Genomic DNA, 19,183 nt, shown 5'->3' on the forward strand with positions numbered 1-19,183 from the left:
TCCGAGCTGGGCGCCCGTTTTTCACGCCTAAAACGGCGCCAGAAAAAAAACGCGCTATTCTCGAGCGCTTTGCAGCTCCATGTCTGTTTGGCGCGGCGCCCAGGGGGGCGGAGCCTACACTCGCGCCGATTTTGTAAGAGAGGGGGCGGATACTATTTAAATTAGTTTTTTTCCTGCCGGCAACGCTGCGCGTGCGCGTTGGAGCGTTCGCGCACGCGCAGTGTGAAGGAAACATTGGCACTCGGCCATTTTTGTAGTTCTTTGTAGCCGTTTAATTTTTGAACATTTTTTAATAAAAGCACATTGCCATCAGCACATCAGCACTGAGGCTACCCTTCTCACTGTCTCCTCCCCCTCCCTCCCCTCCACGGCAACAAACCGCTGTCTCCTCCCCCTCCCTCCCCGGCGGCAACAAACCGCTGTCTCCTTCCCCTTCCTCCCCTCCGCGGCGGCAACAAACCGCTGTCTCCTTCCCCTCCCTCCCCTCCACGGCAACAAACGGCGGTTTCCTCCCGCAGGAACAAACGATGGCTGAAGCACTTTCACACAGGTAGGAAGATGGTTTATTTAATCTTTTCTTTGCTTATAAATGTTTATTCAGGTTGGATTTATTTGTATAATATTTGTAGAAGTATAAATAAGGATTGATTGTAGAATTTAATGACTTCCCTTCCCCCCCTCCCCCCACCTCGTTCTGGACGCCTAATTTGTAACCTGCGCCTGATTTTTTAGTGTGTAGAACAGGTTTTTTTCAGTTCTACAAAAATCTTCACTTGCTCCATTCTACTTTAGTTTGGAGTACGTTTTCACTGTGGAAACTTTGAAATCAGGCGTCAGTGGCCGGACACGCCCCCTTTTGAAGAAAAAATTCTGTTCCAAAGTAGAACTGCTCTACCTCACTAGAACTGCAGAAAAAAAAATGTGGAGAATTGCGATTTCTAAGATAGTCCATTCTCCACCAGTTGCTCCTAAAAATCAGGCGCAAATCATGTGGAAACTTGGGCCCTAAGAGTTAGGAAAAAAATGCACTTATCAATATTATTTCAATTATTATATCATTTTATACCAATCATTGTAGCTATTCTTGTATCAAAATAGAGCAAATAAGGAATATGTACATTTGTAATTTGCCCCAGACCATTTTTTCATCTACATATAAAGTTAAACACAAGGTTATAAAAAGGAACAGTGGAATAAGGTTTAAAAAAAGGGACAGTGAAATACTAACTCTGCAGAGTTAAAAATATTACAATGATTCCAAAATCTAGTATACAGGCAAGTTTATATAAATAAAGCATTTCTGGAGAAACCTCATAGCTAAACACATACCTATTTTGATCAGTTAGGGTCGCTCATTTGTAAAAAGTAGAGTCACATCTTGTGGAAGAGGCAGTATCTCAAGTCAAATTTCCAACCTTCACTTGCACCTAACATACAATACTGACTTTTGGAAGGTTGATGCATTAATCAGGAACATAATACAGGGAACATAACTTGAATCAAATTGACAATTAAGCCCACAAAGTAATGAACAGCTCAATTTAACAGATCAGCAATTTCACACTTGCTCAATTACACATCTGGCTTTGGAGAAAATTACAATTTAACACTGCAAAACCACCAGAACTGAATTTTCAAACTTCCGATTAAGAATGCAATAGGTTTTATTCACCTGATAAGACCTATATGCCCACTTCATAGTAATATCCTTGAATAATAAAATGAATTTGAGACGGAGTAAACAGGGAAGTACATCCTCAGCCCGTCATTTCTATCTTAAAAATTCCACAACAGCACCATCATGCAAGGGGAAAGCAGGTTACTGGCAAGAACCCTTCCATATCACTGGAAAAGAACAGCAGTTAACAAATTCTAAATCAGTGCAGGGGAAAGAAAGCACAATATGAAAATGAATCCTATAATTTGCAATCATTGCAATCAGGTACAATTATATTTTACAGTAGACATTCAAAATAGAGAATAAAATCATTTTTGTGCTCGGAGCAATTTCATCAACGCTTGAAACCTGAATGCATTACTGTCATTCCCAGGTCATAACTCGTCCATATACTTTCCCCACTGCTTATAGCGGGCGTATTGGTGCTAATGCGATTCACTCGCTATAAATGGTGGATGATAAAACTCAGAAGTGCAGAATAAAGACAGCATCAGTCGGACTTTACTAGCTGGCTCAAAATTGCATCCTGGCATAATTTCGTGGCAACATCAACAGTCAGCAACATCTTAAAGAGGGTAATAAAACTCGAGCCCCTACAATGAGTAGATCCCATTGTTCAGCCACTTGTTCACCATGCTCCCGATAAAAAGAAACAATGTCTGAATACACATCAATACGACTGCACTCATGTCAGCTTAATTCAAAGCTGAAAGAAATGTAATAAACACCAATGTTGCCTGAAATCAGCAGAGCTTTAAAGACGGTAAGTAGAGAGAATTAAGTAATTACGGTAAATGCACTTTAATGGGGTGCAAAAAGTTTATTGCATTACTAGAAATGGTCAATTTCATCAACGCTTGAAACCTGAATGCCTTACTGCCATTCCCAAGCCACGCCTTTGTAATTGACTCCGATGGTGATGTGAATTTGCTCCATAGAGAGCTGCTTGTTCTCCAATAGATTTGCTAATTAATTTTAGGTTTTTCATCTCCGCTACTCAATCGGGAACTGCATTAAAGTAATATTCTGAATTGACCTTCCCCTTTCCTTAACTATCTTGTCAACATCATAGGCAGTCCCTCGAAATCCTGCATACCTCAGATCACCTCGCAGACGTCTCCTTTCCAGACTGAAGAGCCTAAGTCTATCCAGACATTCCTCATAACTCAGATCCCTGACACTGGTCTTCAATCTCGTGTCTCTTCTATGCCTTTTTCCAACACCTGAAAGTCTTGTAAACCACCAGAAAAGACTACAGTACTCATCGTGTGATCTAACTAGAGCACTGCATTACAACAGTGACTACACTGCAAATTACTTTATTAGCTGTAAAACGCTTTGAGGTGTCCGGTGGTCATGAAACATAGAAAATAGGTGCAAGAGTAGGCCATTCGGCCCTTCGAGCTTGCACCACCATTCAATAAAATCATGGCTGATCAAAGGCGCTATATAAATTAAAGTATTTCTTTTACTGCACAAATTGATCATGACTTACTCTGATTTATATTCTATTATTTTGGCTATATAGTTCAAAATCCAATTGGTGTTGTTGATTACTGATCTGCAATGGTTGGACACGTTGAGAATCAAACCCAAGATTCCTTGATCTCTTTCAACTTCATCCTTAGCTTTTCATGGAGTATGCACATCACCTATTCTGCCTTCGTCTGCGCGTGACCTGTCTGCATTGAATTTCATCTGCCATTGTTCTACCCAGATTAAATATTATAATGAAGCTGCATGCATCAAAATTAATTATAAATTTAACCCTGGCCGCAACATCTGAAGGGAGGCGAAGTGAGTGCCTTTCCACTTACCTGCTGGATCAAGTGCACCTATTTTACTCTCTTCCCCACCCCCCCACCCACCATCTTTTTCGATCTCGCCTCCAACCCCTCTCATCTCCCCTATGCTCCAGACCCCGATCTTCCTATCTCCTCTCTGGTTTCCAATCCTCCCACCAGCCTCCCGATCACTCCTCCCTCCGCTCCGCTCCCCAACTGCAGTCTGGTGCCGAAGGCTTACCCACACGACAGCCAGCCAGCTCTTAATCTGCTGGCTGCAGCCGGGAAACAGTGACGAAAAAAGGCAGGAGCTGAGGGGAACCCATTCTTCCATCTACAAAATTCTCCCCCCCCCCACCCTTGCACCCAGTCTCAGCGATAAGATTGGGGCACAAGTCAGATATAAATTACAAACAGTAGTGGCCCTAATACTGAGACATGGGGCACTCCACTCAGTGCTTCAGTCCCAAATCCATCCCCATTAGTCGGTAAAATCAAATGTGAAAGGCATAAAGAAAGAGCTAACAGATGGAACGAGACTTACATGAACAGGGAGAAATAAAGTACAACAGTAAGACAGACCAAGAGACAAACAATAAAAAAGTGATCCAGACAGAGCGTGGAAGACAAACGAAGAGGCGCAGAAAGAATTAGAGTGGGACACACGCAGAAAAGCATTAAAAAAATGTTGTCCAAGGGTCACTGTGGGAGATTAACGTCTAATTATAAATGAACAGTAAGAAGTGTAGCAGTAAATACTATTTATTTCAGAATTATAGCTGAATTGTGTGGAAAAAGGCACCATGAAACTATACAAATACAATATCAAATCCTTCTAAATGGATTTAAGTTCTCAAATGTACAACATTCTTCTCATTTCAGCATGTTTTCATAAAATAACAGTAAGATAACAAAATTTAAAGTTCAAACAGTGAAATAAACTATTTGCATGTGAAATCTTTTGGTGTCTGTATGTAACATAGATATGAGATTACATGGGGTAAGTGGGGTGTCAGTGATAAACTTCAAAACTACAGGTTCCATATCAAGGGCTAATTTTTTTTTCAATACAACTTTCTGGTCAAGCTGGAAGACCAGAATTGTGTATTTAATATAATAAAGAAATTGCTCCATTAGGTCAATGACATCTTCTACATTGACATTTTGGCATTTCTACATTAAATGTCAATCACAGAAAGTCCCCCCCACCTATTTTAGTGCTTCATTAGCAAAATTAATAATCTTACAGATTTTCTGAATTTAAATCTAAAGACAATACTGACTCAAACACTCAATCCTATTCCCTTTTATCATTCCACTACAGAACGTTACATACCTAGTTTACTGCATTAAGTTTCATTACAATAAACCGAGCAGAATATTAAATTATATTCACCAAAGAGAAATGCAATCAGCGTTATGATTGCAAAAGATATGCTGAATTTTACTGGAGTCACAATGATTTTAACAAAATCCTGTCCTACACCACAGAGGTAAAAACTCAGCAAAACGTGTTGTTAAAGCGAGTCCTTTTCGGAGATATGTTTCACTGGTCCATCAATTTGTGCCTTCTGCGCATAATTTCTAAAAAGTCAGCTGATCCGTCAGTGGCTTCCTAAAATCAAAACAAAAGTTCATGGTAATGATGCTTCACTAATGACTGTTTCCTTCATCGAAAGATTCCACTCCAGAGTCACAGCCAGCAGCACTGAGTTTTTCTTGCCTCCGTTTCATGATTTCTTCTAATTCTGAGGTCCCTCGTTTATCCTGAAATTAAACAATATGCGAGCTTTAGAATTTATATGTTGTTGGTGGGGAGGGGGGGGGCGGTGGAAGAGGAAAGAAGAGAAGAGAATCTCAAGATGTTCAGCTCTCAAATGGATTGAATGTAATAATTTTCTCAGTCTTCGTGTTTAAAATGTCCTCTTATGCATGCATCAGAGTCTTTTCACATATATACTAAATTGAACTTTTATTCGCATTTTCTTAAATTAAAGGACTGTTTTAAAATTCAAGACTACCAAATCACATTTAAAACATTTCTCAGCAGTTCCCGATTTAGCCCAGTATAAACTGAACAACTTGGTTCTCCAGGCAGATTTACATCATCAAGTTTTTTTAATATCATAAATCAGTGCCAGCTCTATGGTGACTGCACAATTAGCAAGTCCTTCTGCTGGCAGACTTCACATCACTTAATATTTTGTACTTGTGTGCATTAAACATTGTACATAGCAATGTAAGCTTGGTACTTTTGGTAATTGGGAGAGCTGTTCAAAGAGCTGGCACAGGCACGATGGGCCAAATGGCCTCCTTCAGTGCTGTAAGATTCTATGATCCTTATTTAAATTGATAATATACTTGTACACATTGAAAGAGCTAACTTACTATAACCTTACACCTGGCCTTTTATGGATGTTAGCTCCCACTTCTAATTAGCACATTTATGGAGTAGTTGATCAGTATGCCATCTACTGGTTATATAGTTGATGACCACATTTTATTCATCACTTATTGTAAAGATTTAACTTGTACAAAATCAAAGATATCTACTAATACAATAAACTAAAAGTAGCAAGACGCTGAATCCATTTAACCAGAGAGTGTGGCATTCCAATGTCGACATTTAAGACATGCACACAATTGTACGCTCAATGTTAGTTCAAGATATTTCAATCTGATCTAATCAGTAAGGCCAGTAAATTGTTGCAAGAATTTTTCCCATAAATCCAATGGAGTTGAGGGGGAAAAAATTGGCAAAACGCAGGGTTTGGTTAAAGGTGCATTACTCTAAATGAAACGCAAGTTTGAATGCAAATTACAATCGCTACATCCAAAGAGGTGAGTGTGAATTCTCAGCAACACTTGCCTCCATTGTTCAGCTGGTACAGCAACACATGAGCCACTGGCACACAGCAACTCCCACTGCCACACTGACAAGTCACTAGGCTTCTAGTCAAAGGATCAGCCTTTTTTTCTCCTCTGCTCCCACCCAGTCCCACCACCTTTGCCGACTGAAGAAGCTGACTCATGCTTGGGATCTGGTTTCATAAGCGCTAGCTATCCTCCAGTGGCTTGCCCATGTAGCCATTCTTCCTGACACCAGATAGGCTATTCGGTTTTGGAAGGCATCATGGTCAATTACAATGCCATACACTGTATACTGTGCGGCTTTATATAACAGTATAGAAAATTGAAGCTTAAAAGTAACTTTGTAGTCTAAAATTGCAACTAAGTTCAAGACCTGCATGATAATTACATGCACAAACACAGCAGTGCCAAAACAGGAAAACAGGTGATATGTTTAACTAAAGTGCTAGCATGCTATAGTCTAAACACCTGTAAAGCATTTGGGAATAAAGGCCCTTAATAAAAAAAAAAGTATCAGTAGGATTTAAATTTTCTATAAATAGTGTGAGTAATCTCTTGTTAAACTACAATAAATTGTACACAAACCATCTCATTGTGCCAGCTACAAGAAGCTATCTCCATTATTAATATATTATAACTTTCCATTCATTAATGGGGAATATTTTTTGCCAAGGTAGCAGTGCAGGTAATGGCTGTATTAATATTCACTTCCAAAATGAAGAGTATAAGAGAGTGTTAGAAAGTTAATTAGGAAACGGTTACCTTTTTTTCCAAATATGAACAAAAGCTTGTTTTCCTTCCCCTCCACCAATTTCCCTCCAACACAGTAAGATTTAGAATTGTTTTATAAAGTGGGAGGAAAAGTAATATATTTGGGTGAGCATCTTATTTACTGTCCAATTTTATATGGATGGCCTCCGGAGGGCTGCTGAAGTGCAGCAATGTGTCAGTTCCGTTTTTGAGCAAGACTGACTAACCCACCTTTGGTGGAAAGAAGTGGACAAAGGTGCAATTTTTTGTTCCCAATGAAACTAAAATGCAACTTGTACCGTAGGCAAAAAATTCTGCCCTAATTACTTTCACTGAATAGGTAACCATTTAAGGAAGTTTTTTTTTGGGGGGGGGGGCACGATTGGGGAAGAAATGTGGAGCACAAACACAAATACAATGCTGTGGCAGTCATTAACCCTTTGAGTACCGACACCATTGTGTTTTCAAACAATGGATTTTGTCCAGAAAATGTTCAGAATCCACAAGTTATCTGTCAGGTTTCACTAGCCACTTATTAATAGTCAGATTTGGGAAATGTATTTCAACACAAATCATTTCTTTCATAGTATCCTTAGAATTAACTTCAAAGTAGTAAGTAATTTTCAATTGTGATGCAGAAATACAACCGCAGTGCTCAAAGGGTTCTAAGGTTTTCTTTTTGTTGATCTAACAAGGCTGCATTTCAAAACAGTCAAATATATAAACAATGGCAACTATCAAAAAAAATCGCCAGATTACATTTAAAACTGGATTTAAACTTCTAAAGTAGTCAATGTAAAATCTTATTATAATTTATTCCCTCATTTAAAAGACAATGTTGAAATTTACTACAAGGATCAGATAACTTCTATACTCTAAATTTGTAATATCAATTCAGCCAATTTAGACCTGAAAGAGGACTCCTGTAAACTGCCAATTTAAGCGAGAAAGTTAAGCATAATCTTACTGTTACTTAAACTTGAATAGGAAGTGATAGTCAGGACCCATGGAGTCAGCAGAGCACCTGCAAGTAGGAAGACAGCAAGAAACCACAAAACAAGCCAACAAAAACCCAGCCAAAGAAAATGAAGAAAGCTTTTAAGCAGTTCACCACATGCACAATTAAACAGATTTAATTTTTTTTAAAGTCAACAATGTAAAACACATTATTTAACACAAATAAAACAGACCATATTGATAAAAGTTTACTGAAATGATTTGGGAGGTGGTTTTTCCAGGGCAGAGGGGTTAAAAGCCTTGCTTTTCCTCTTCCAAACAATTTTCTTGCATGATGCACCATTCACAGCAGAGGGGTTAAGCTGACCTGCTCCCAGGCATCAGCAAACTGTGCTTTGAAAGCATCCACTAGAAGCTGGATGACAGCAACTCAGGGATCCTCTGCCTCTGCCACAACAGGGATAAACAGTTTGTATCCTCCTGTGCTTCTCCATAATGGCATGGCTGAGATCAGGCACTCTGCATTGCAGGTGATTAACACACACCGTGGCTCGATGCAAAAAGCACACTTTTAATATTGCAGCATATAAATCTTTCAACTTTGCTTTCAGCCTCAGCTTCACATTTTTCAAATATCACCATCACAAGATCACAAGACAATTACTGACAAGGAAAGCCATTTAGCCCATTTGACTCATGGGATCCTAATGTCCCTCTCCTCCCCTCACCCTGTTTTAGCAGCCAATTATTTCTTAAATGATTCCATGGTTTCTTCCAATACTCTATCAAAGTTTATTCTACATGTTGATCACTGTTCTTGTGAAGAATAATTTCCTGATATCAGTCCTGAAAGTTCCGTTCTCTGGTTTGAACTTATATTCTCTAGTGCTACCTCCGCAGTCCAAGTGTTACCTCCGCATTTTAATTTGAAGTAATGCGCCAGGTTAAGTTCTCTTATATTTTCTATAATTTTTCATACCTCTACAAGATCACCTCTCAGACAGCTCCTTTCCAGGCTGGAAAGGCAAAGTTTCTCCAGTCTTTGCTCATAACTCATACTTCTAAAAATGGGGATTAGCCTTGCAGCACTTCTGCGCAATGCCTCCAGGACTCGAATTTCTCTCTTTTCTTGTGACCAGACCTGGACGCAGTAATCATGGTGCGGTCTGACCAGCGCACTATAAAGTTTGATCATTTTCCTCCTACTATTTTGGCTATGTAGGTCAGCATCATTTTGGGTTTGTTAACTGCCGCTCTGCATTGGTTGCATATGTTTAGCATGAAGTCGACCAAGACGCCCAAGTCTCTATCAGCTTCACCCTTAGCTATTCCAACACGATTCATGGAGTATGTGTGTCGTCTATTTTGGTTTCCTATGTTTAGCACTTATCAGTCTGCACTAAATTTCATCTCCATTGTTCAGTCTGCTTACATATCTTGTCCAATTCATTCTGTAGTTTGAGCTGCATTTCTGATTCCCCTGCACCTCCTAGTTTGGTATCATTTGGAAGTTTTATCATTTTGCCTTGAATTTCTGAATCCAAGTCATTTAGGTAAATTAGAAACAGTAGTGGTCTCAATACTAAGCCCTGAAGCACACCACTCAGTTCTTCCCCCTGGTTTGCTGACATAATGCCTTTAAACCAGTACTCACTGTTTCCTACCTTTCAACCAGATTCTATCCCTTCCCAAGGTTTACCCTGAATCTCTATAGCCTGGAAATTAATTAATAGCTTTTAGTATGGAACTTTGTCAAAAAACCTTTTGGAAGTCAAGGTACACCACATTATAGGGCTTACCACAATCTACTTGGATTGTCACTTCTTCCAACAAATCAAGGAGACTGGCCAGGCAAGATCTGCTCCGCCTGAATGCATGTTGATTGCTGTTTACCAGGTTGTTATTGTACAGATACTTTCAAGTTTACTCCCGATAACCAATTCCATTATTTTATGTGGAATAGGAGTAAGACTAATAGGCCTGTAATTTTCTCTGTCTGTCCTGACATCTTTTGAATGTAACTTCATATTAACCCGTTTCCAATCATCTGATACCTTCCCAAGTGTCCATTCACTCCCTCAATGATTGCCCTGCTTCGCAAATCTCTTCCCTAGTCTCTTCCAGCAATCAAAGATAAATCCCATTAATCCCTGGGGATTGAATTGTGTTAAACCCAATTAGCCTGTTGAGGACTTCTATCTCATTCATAACAAGGTAATTGATTTACCCTTAGAACATCTTGGAGGGGGGCATAAGAACATAAGAAATAGGAGCTGGAGTTGGCCATTCGGCGCCGAGCCTGCTCCGCCATTCAATAAGATCATGGCTGATCTGATCATGGACTCAGTTCCACTTCCCTGCCCGCTACCCATAACCCTTTATTTCCTTTTCGCTCAAAAATCTATCTCCACCTTAAATATATTCAATAACCCAGCCTCCACAGCTGTCTAGGGCAGAGAATTCCATAGATTTACAACCCTCAGAGAAGAAATTCCTCCTCTCAGTTTTAAATGGGCGGTCCCTTATTCTGAGACTACGTCCCCTAGTTTTAGTTTCCCCTATGAGTGGCAATATCCTCTCTGCATCCACCTCATCGAGCCCCCTCATTATCTTATATGTTTCAATAAGATCACCTCTCATTCTTCTGAGCTCCAATGAATATAGGCCCAAACTACTCAACCTATCTTCATAAGTCAACCCCCTCATCGCTGGAATCAACCTAGTGAACCTTCTCTGAACAGCCTCCAATGCAAGTATATCCTTCCTTAAATACAGAGACCAAAACTGTATGCAGTACTCTAGGTGTGGCCTCACCAATATCCTGTAGCAGGATGTCTCTGCTTTTATACTCTATCCCCCTTGCAATAAAGGCCAACATTCCTGATGCCTTCCTGATTACTTGCTGTACCTGCATACTAACTTTTTGTGGATCATTCACAAGGACCCCCAGGTCCCTATGTACTGCAGCACTTTGCCATTTTTCTCCATTTAAATTCTCCATGCTTTTCTATTTTTTCTGCCAAAGTGGATAACCTCACATTTTCCCACATTATACTCCATCTGCCAAATTTTTGCTCACTCACTTAGCTTGTCTAAATCCCTTTGCAGATTTTTTTGTGTGTTCCTCACAATTCACTTTCCCACCCATCTTTGTATCATCAGCAAACTCTGTCCCTTCATCCAAGTCATTAATATAGATTGTAAATAGTTGAGGCACCAGCACCGATCCCTGCGGCACCCTACTAGTTTCTGTTTGCCAACCGTAAAATGACCCATTTAACCCGACTCTCTGTTTTCTGTTAGTTAGCCAATCCTCTATTCATGCTAACATATTACCCCCAACCCCGTGAACTTTTATCTTGTGCAGTAACCTTTTATGTGGCACCTTATCGAATGCCTTCTGGAAATCCAAATACACTACATCCACTGGTTCCCAGTTATCCACCCTGCTCGTTACATCCTCAAAGAACTCCAGCAAATGTCAAACATGATTTCCCTTTCATAAAACCATGCTGATTATGCTTGCCTGTATTGTGCTTTTCCAAATGTCCCGCTACTGCTTCCTTAATAATGGACTCCAGCATTTTCCCAATGACAGATGTTAGGCTAATTAGTCTATAGTTTCCTGCTTTCTGTTTGCCTCTTTTTTTAAATAGGGACATGTTGCTCATGTATTCCGTTGTGAATACTTGGGAGGAGTCATTTACTATTTTGTGCTGAGTTTCAAACCCATTTTCATCGTTTATATCTCTTCTATGACTATCCTCTTGCTTTTTTGTTACTGATAGATTTATTTTACTGTGAGTGGCTGAAGCTCAGTGTATGCTTTATCCTAAATCTCCCTTTGCCCTTAGGATCAGCTTTTTCACATGATTCTGCAATTTGTTGCATTCATCCCAGTGGGACCCCCTACTCCATTCTCCCTTGGGGATGTCTACATGCCATTTCTCCTCTCTAAATCACTTTTAATTTGCTTCTCATCCATTCAAGGTCACCGTTGTTTAATCTGACCTCGATGGTTTATGGTTAGATGAAGATTCATATAAACTGCAGAATTTTTTAATTAATTGCACGTCTTTTTACTGTAGTCCATTATTCACTTATTGAAGAAACAGTTTAACATTAAAAAAAACTGAACAAAAACAGAAGTGGTTTAACTTCAAAATGTCTGAAAAGGAATCTGGTGCATTAGCCAGTCTTGGCACATAGAGCATAACAATTTAAAACAGGGATTTAATTATTGACTTTGCATCGAGAGCTCTATAATGGGATAGGGCTTGGGATATTGGAATTCAGTGCTTGCATGTTCATTTGGCGATTGCTGTAAGAGCACAAAACTCTCGTCAACTGGGAAATAAAACACCCTGACCTACTCTTCCTGCCACATGATGCACTCTCACTGTGCATGAATTTCAACAGCAAAACATATTTTAAGGGGCAACAGAGGATATAAAAATGTGCATGAAATTTTTCAATACTGGTAAACAGTGACCCATTGTACTAGTCAAATGAACAGCGATAGACCCAATCCTCACTGCTCTGGTCTTTCCCCTCCCAAAATCAGCCGGGTGTAGCACTTTTAAAAATCAAGTCATGTACTGTATTTAGTTTCATTTGTTATGGTTCTTTTATAAAAAAAAAAAAAAATCTGTTGTACTTTTCCTTATTTGGATGCTTTTTCCTCTGCTCAATCACTCCTAACTGTTTCTTCTAAATGTTAAACGTCAGTATTGAAGAGTAGGAGACAATTGGAGATGACCATTTCAAAGGCATTGTATTGTGGGGGGGGGGAAAGAAGGGGAAAAGAGGGAAATGGTAGTCCTAGTTGGGGGGCAGGGTGAGAGAGAAAATAGTAGCACATGCGAAATGGGGGATTGTCGCTGGAGGGAAGAAGGCCCGTCGCTGGAGAGAAGAAGGCCCGCTGCTTTAAAAAGTTCGTATTAAAATATTAAAAGGAAACATTAAAACATTAAAAATGTTAAGAGTGTCAGGCTCCTGGTGTTTGGTTCCCGGTGCGTCGGACTCCCGATGTCCGATTCTCAATGTCTCGTAGTGGCAGGAAGAGTCATCAACCAAACTTCTCTACCTTGGATGATGTCCCGGTGTAGACTGCGAACAGGAGCCACAGGCCGGTGCGGGGTCCCTCCGGCCCGGGATAGAAATGAAGTGCAGTTGGAAGTGCAGAACAAAAATGAGTGCGAGATTTCTACTGGTGTTTTGCAGGATTAAATTTTGCTACTGTCTATTTTTCCCTGAAAATTGCAAATCAGTTACCTTGAACGTTCTTCTATATATATTCCCAATTTAAAAAAAAGGCCTAGATACACATGTTGGAGGCAATTACCCGATATTCAGCAGCACTGGGAAGAGAATGCGCCTTCGCCATGATTGGGTGTTGGGTTATGGAAAGAGAAGGAAGGATAAGAGAGATCCTGTGCTCTGGAAGTAAGGAGGTTTGTTCCATCACTGAGAGACAAATAGGTAGATTATATTGTAAAAATAACCATTTCTTTTTCAAATCTGCATTTAGTATCGAAGTGACATGTGAACATCATGCAGTATTCTGTAGTTTATCACTACAATATGAGCAGTCCTATGCAGAATTGGATACGAGATATCTGTAGATCACAGTGCCAAAACCAGAAGGCATCAACTATGAACCAAATCAACAGTAGCAAAAATTTAAATCAAATCATAATTTTAAATGTATATCTACAGTCCTAGTTACGATACACAAGTGCAGTCATGTTGGTAAAAGTTTCATAAAATATTAGAGAAAAGTATTACCTCCAATGCAGCCTTCTGTACTGTAACCTGACTATAAACCCGAACACCATCTTCAGGACAAACGGTCTTCAGTTCATCCTTGTTTAGAGAGAAGAGTTGTGCTCCTGAGAGTACTCCCAAACTGTTCACAGTACTTCAACACAAAACAAAAAGTTAAACAAGAGTGATATGTTGATTCCTATGCTGACACTTCAGTGCAGTAGTGGGAAATGCTGCATTGTCAGAGGTGTTGGGCTAGAAATTCAGCAATTTTGCGACTGCGTTTTTGGTGCCATTTCACCTTTTTTGGCAAAAACCCAGTCGGCAGAAAATTCAGAAGTTTTGCAGCGGTGCTTTTCAAATACCGCTGGAAGGAGGAGAGCCGCTGTGCAAGACTTGAAATATCACGTTCGCCAAAAATTTGGCTCTGAGCGCACCCGTATTTAGGACGAGAAAAAACAGCAAGGAAAAAGCTACTTTGGAGCCCTTGGATAAGCAGTAAGTATGAAGACCTGCAAAAAAAAGTTTTATTTTTTATTTTTTTAATTCTTTTGCAGCGATTCGCTAGATAAGTGTCTTGTAAATGTTTTGTGATTTTTTTTCTTTTATCCAATTTAATTTCAGTTGTTTTTCCGCCCTCCCTAGGCCCAACTCGCAGCGGTATCGGCCTCGGACTAAAGTTGGCAAGGATCGCGGTTTGCGCCGCGAATCTTCGTGCAACACTGATTTTTACTGCTGCGCAAATTAAACCTTGAATTTACGACCTCATAGCGATAGCGTTGCGATAAATATAGTTCTGGCAAAAAAAAATAATTATCGCCGAGAACCGAATTTCTAGCCCCAAGTCTTTTGGATGAGACTAAACCGAGGGCTCATCTGTCTGTTCAGGTGGATGTAAAAAATCCAATGACATTATTTTAAAAATAACTGGGAGTCTTTCTGGTATCCTGGCCAACTTCCTGCCCTTCACCAAAAGCAGATTAATTGGTCAGTCATCTTATTTGCTGTTTATGCAACCTTGCTGTGCAGAACACTTAGTTGCTATATTTTCCTGCAAAACAAGTGACTGCACATCAAAAATAATTTATTCGTGGCAACGAGCTTTGTGACATTCAAACAATGTGATTAGGAACTACAGAATATCACGTTCTTTTTTAAAACTACGCAATGATGAAATATTAATTGTGGTAATCTTCTGTTTCTGTATAATCAAAATGATATTTGAACACGAAGATTGTATTAAATCAATAAACACTCTTGTGCTTGTTGAGCCTCCTCTTTCTGTCTTGAAGCCAGTTCGTCCCACACCTCCGCTCTGTCTCCATATCCCTGCAATTTTTTCTCCTTTTGGTATTTATCCAATTCCTTTTTGAAAGCTACTATTGAATTGGTTTCCTACCCATCAAGCAGTGCATTCCAAATCCTAATCACTCGTTGCGTAATAAAGTTTTTCCTCATGTCGCCTCCAGTTTTTTAGCCAATCACCTTAAATCTGTGCCCTCTGGTTATCAATCAATCAATTTCTCTTTATCTAAACCCTTCGAGATTTTAAGTGCCTATCAAATCTCCTCTTAGCCTTCTCTGTAAGGAGAACAACCCTAGCTTCGCCAGTCTATCCAAGTAACTGTAATCACTCATCCCTAAAACCATTCTAGTAAATCTCTTCTGTACCCTCTCCAAAGCCTTCACATCCTTCCTAAAGTGTGGTGCCCAGAATTGGACACAATCAGTTCGGGCCGAACTAGTGTTTTATATAGGTTTAGCACAATTTCCTGGCTTTTGTACTCTATGCCTCTATCTATAAAACTCAGGATATGCTTTATTAATTTGTTTTCTATCCCACAGATAATTTTGGTGCTACTGCCCCCTTTATCCCATGGGCTTCAATTTTGCTAACAAGTGTTAGAAATCAGGGTATCCAAAATGTATGTGGTAATGTGAACAAAATTGTGATGCAAATAACACTATTTACATATGATTGTATTAAACATGGAGACAAAAATCTCTTCAGACTAGCATTAGAATAACTGGATAGATGCTTAGAATTTGCTTATGTTTTTGGTTTCCTGCGGATGTTATAGCATTCTGCACTATGACAGTCATACATGACCTTGTTTGTAGGCTAGCTATCTGCTGTTTGTGTGCTAGGAAGATTGTTTACTGTATCTTTAATTTAACCAACTAAGGCCCAACACCATGTTTCTTCCATTACTGCTAATAACCATATTATAATGCTAAGTTAGGATTTTGACTTTTTAACAAAACTGCTTTAAAATGTGCAATTTGGACAGTGTTTGAGAATAGAATAAAATATATCTTTGGGAATTTAATGATTCATTCCATGATACTATAGTCTGTTAATGGAACGAAATAGTTAGTTTTGCATAAAAAGCTATTTGAACAGGGTGAACATAAATAACTGATAACAAGCAGCTACAAATATCTGACGGTCAAGAATGGCACGTCGGACTCCAAATTTGGGAGGATAAGGATGGGAGAGGGAGAAAGAAATTCCTATGGATGGGCCTTCAGAAAGTCATGTGAACAAAAACATGAGACCCCCTTTAGGGGAGGGTTTTCATCCAAGATTTGACACAAAGAACTCGATGTGCCATTGGGAACCTAGTTTTAAGGGGAAACTCTATAGGTTGAATGGTACTGTCCATATTCTACCCCGGGCTCACCCCAAAAATAGAATAAAAGACCTGGAGAGCTTTTTAGCACAGACAGTGAAGGGGAGAGCCATACAAGAGTGGGCCTGGTCTACCGCTCTTCCAAGTGGGGACCCATGCTGACCTAAGTTAACGCTTTGGAGTTTTTAGATGAGAGGAAGAAAGGCCGTAAGCCGAAGAACTGTTCACGCATGACAGTCATCTGTCCAATCTGGACTGGTATCAGCTGCTTATCATGGTTGTATGTTTTTGCTGTATAACTAGTGTGTTATATTCCGTCTTAAACTCTGATTGAGCACAATATACCCAACCATATTGGTTTGCAGTCAATCCTGATTATTTGAAAGACCAGAGATAAGCCAATATCAACAAATTGGCTAATCGCCACAATTTCTACCCTTATCCGCCTGAGCAACCTTAGAGGCATCCCATCCGGACTCGTTGACTTATGCACTTTTAGTACTGCCAACCTTTTTAGTACTTCCACTTTATCTATTTTCATCTCATTCCGTATCCCGATGACTGCCTTGTTTGCCATAGCTTTAGCAAAATCCTTTTCCTTGGTAAGTACTCATTTAGTATCTCAGCCATGCCTTCTGCCTCCACCAACAGATCTCCATTTTGGTCCTTGACCGGCCACACCACTCCTCTGACAACCCTTTTAATGTTAATATGCCTAAAGAAGACTTTTGGATTCGCTTTTATATTAGCCGTTGCAATAAAATACCACAGCTTGTTGGGATGCTTTAACAAGTAGGATTACATGACCTATTCAATTTATCTCAATAGGAAAATTTCTCTCCATTCATAAATATAAATTGGGATTAACAAACAGTAGTACTTACTATACCTACAAATGAATTAGTACAACTAATTTTGTTTCATGGAGTTGGATAATTTTTGTACTTCATTCAGGTTTGATTCTGATATGTACTTACACAGCATTAAATCCCTTAGACCGTAACCATTCAGCTACTTCCTCTGGAGATGAATCATAGGAAATGCTAACTGTAGAACTGTTGCTTCGCAACACTTGGAATTTTTTCTGTGCAGCACTACGTCCAATTGTAAGTCTATGTGCCAGTTCATCCTGCACTTCTTCCATATGGGATTTCCGGCCTATAATCAAAGAGTTTTACAGAAAACATCTTAGATAAGATTCTGTAACATTCCAGAAGCAAGACAGCTCTTAATACCTTTGAAAATACTTACAAAAAAAAATTGCAATACTGTACAATGAAATCCCCTTGATTTCAATGATAATTTAAAACAATTGATCTCAAACAGGATTTTACTTCAGTCAGTTTGCCTTGCACAATTAAATTTCACTGAGTAGCGGATACAGATTTGAACATTGAAGAGATTTTGAACACTCTCCTGAAAACCTGCATTACAAGTGTAACTCAGTTATTGGCCTTACTCATTAGTTTAAAAAAAGCACGTCATTGCAGCTTTCAGCACCCAAAGATCCAACAAACACCAGGGAAATTACATGGTGATGGAAATACGACCTGTACAAAGAGGCAGCTGTCATCTTCGTACCTGTTGTCAGTAGGGAGGAGGAGGAGTCTTGTTACACATCATATCACTGCAGCACAGAAACACGACACTCAGCCCAACAGGTCCATGCTGGTGTTTTTATGCTCCACACGAGCCTCCTCCCACCCTAATTCAGTTAAGCCTATTCAGCATATCTTTCTATTCCTTTCTCCCTCATGTATTTATCTAGCTTTCCCTCAAATACATTTATGCTATTCGCCGCAACTACGCATTGTGGTGGCAAATTCCACATTCTAACCACTCTCCGGGTAAAGAAGTTTTTCCTGAATTCCCTATTGGATTTATTGGTGACTATTTTCTATTTATGGTCCTTAATTTTGGACTCCCCACAAGTCGAAACATCTTCTTCGACATTTACCCTATTGAACCACTTCTTAATTTTAAAATATCAGCAAGAACTGGAAATGGCAATTTCTTAACAATAATTGCCATAGCAAATCCACTGAATATGAATAACTGCTGTAAGGGTTTCATCACAAATGCTGAGAATTTAGGGTTAAATTTTCCCCAATTATCTGTGCCGTTTTGTTGGCGTCCACTGTTTTTTTTTATATAAGAGTAAATTAAAATCTCCAAGTTTCCCCAAAGTTTCTGCGCAAATGTGATTCAGTTAGGTAGGATTTTCTTTAGGCTATGATTTTTTTTAACCTTATTGGGGGTGTAACCTGCCACCCGCGCCAATTCTGACCATTTAAGCAAGTTTTGCCAGCAGTGATTTGCTCCAATTTCTCTTATGACGGCATATGTGACCACTCTGGAAAAACCTTCTGGGCAGTTAACAAAATCGGCTCAGGTAAGAGAATCAGGTCAGCAGATGCAGTTCCACGGCCCAGACAACAGCAGCAGCAAGGGAGGGAGGGAGGGAGAGAGAGGTGGTGGGGCGAAAAGAGGAGAGGGAGGAGTGGGGGAGGGAGGCCTTTCAGCCAGGGCTCGAAGCGGCACCCAGCATCGGGAGGGGAGCCTTTTGGCCAGGGTTAGGAGCGGCACCCGGCACCGGGAATGGGGGGAGGGCGGTGCGGAGAGGAGATGAGGGGGATACACTTTTTGCATAAACACTTCAATAATTTAATGCTGGAATGCTGCTGTAATGTGCAAGGTGCTTGTGCAGGTTGCTGTGAGCTGTCCAGAATGTGTTGTATGTTTCA

The 19,183-nt window shown here is 39.8% G+C and overlaps 1 protein-coding gene across 16 annotated transcripts in view; it reads right to left on the minus strand.

Moving 5' to 3' along the window:
• Positions 1–4,255: 4,255 nt before the first annotated feature.
• Positions 4,256–19,183, minus strand: part of eps8a (EGFR pathway substrate 8a, signaling adaptor) — a 245,891-nt gene continuing 230,963 nt past the window's right edge. For 15 of the 16 annotated variants that reach the window (XM_070897554.1, XM_070897562.1, XM_070897561.1 and 12 more), the window contains 3 exons: positions 17,417–17,597; positions 13,828–13,960; positions 4,256–5,229 (listed from right to left, as the gene is read on the minus strand). In XM_070897554.1, the coding sequence (XP_070753655.1) occupies positions 5,116–5,229; positions 13,828–13,960; positions 17,417–17,597 (428 nt within the window). In that variant the 3' untranslated portion in view covers positions 4,256–5,115. The remainder of the gene's footprint in view (positions 5,230–13,827; positions 13,961–17,416; positions 17,598–19,183) is intronic. The other variant, XM_070897560.1, reaches the window with a different exon arrangement.

Source organism: Pristiophorus japonicus, chromosome 13 (genome assembly GCF_044704955.1).
Source record: "Pristiophorus japonicus isolate sPriJap1 chromosome 13, sPriJap1.hap1, whole genome shotgun sequence".
NCBI classification, from domain to species: Eukaryota; Metazoa; Chordata; class Chondrichthyes; family Pristiophoridae; genus Pristiophorus; species Pristiophorus japonicus.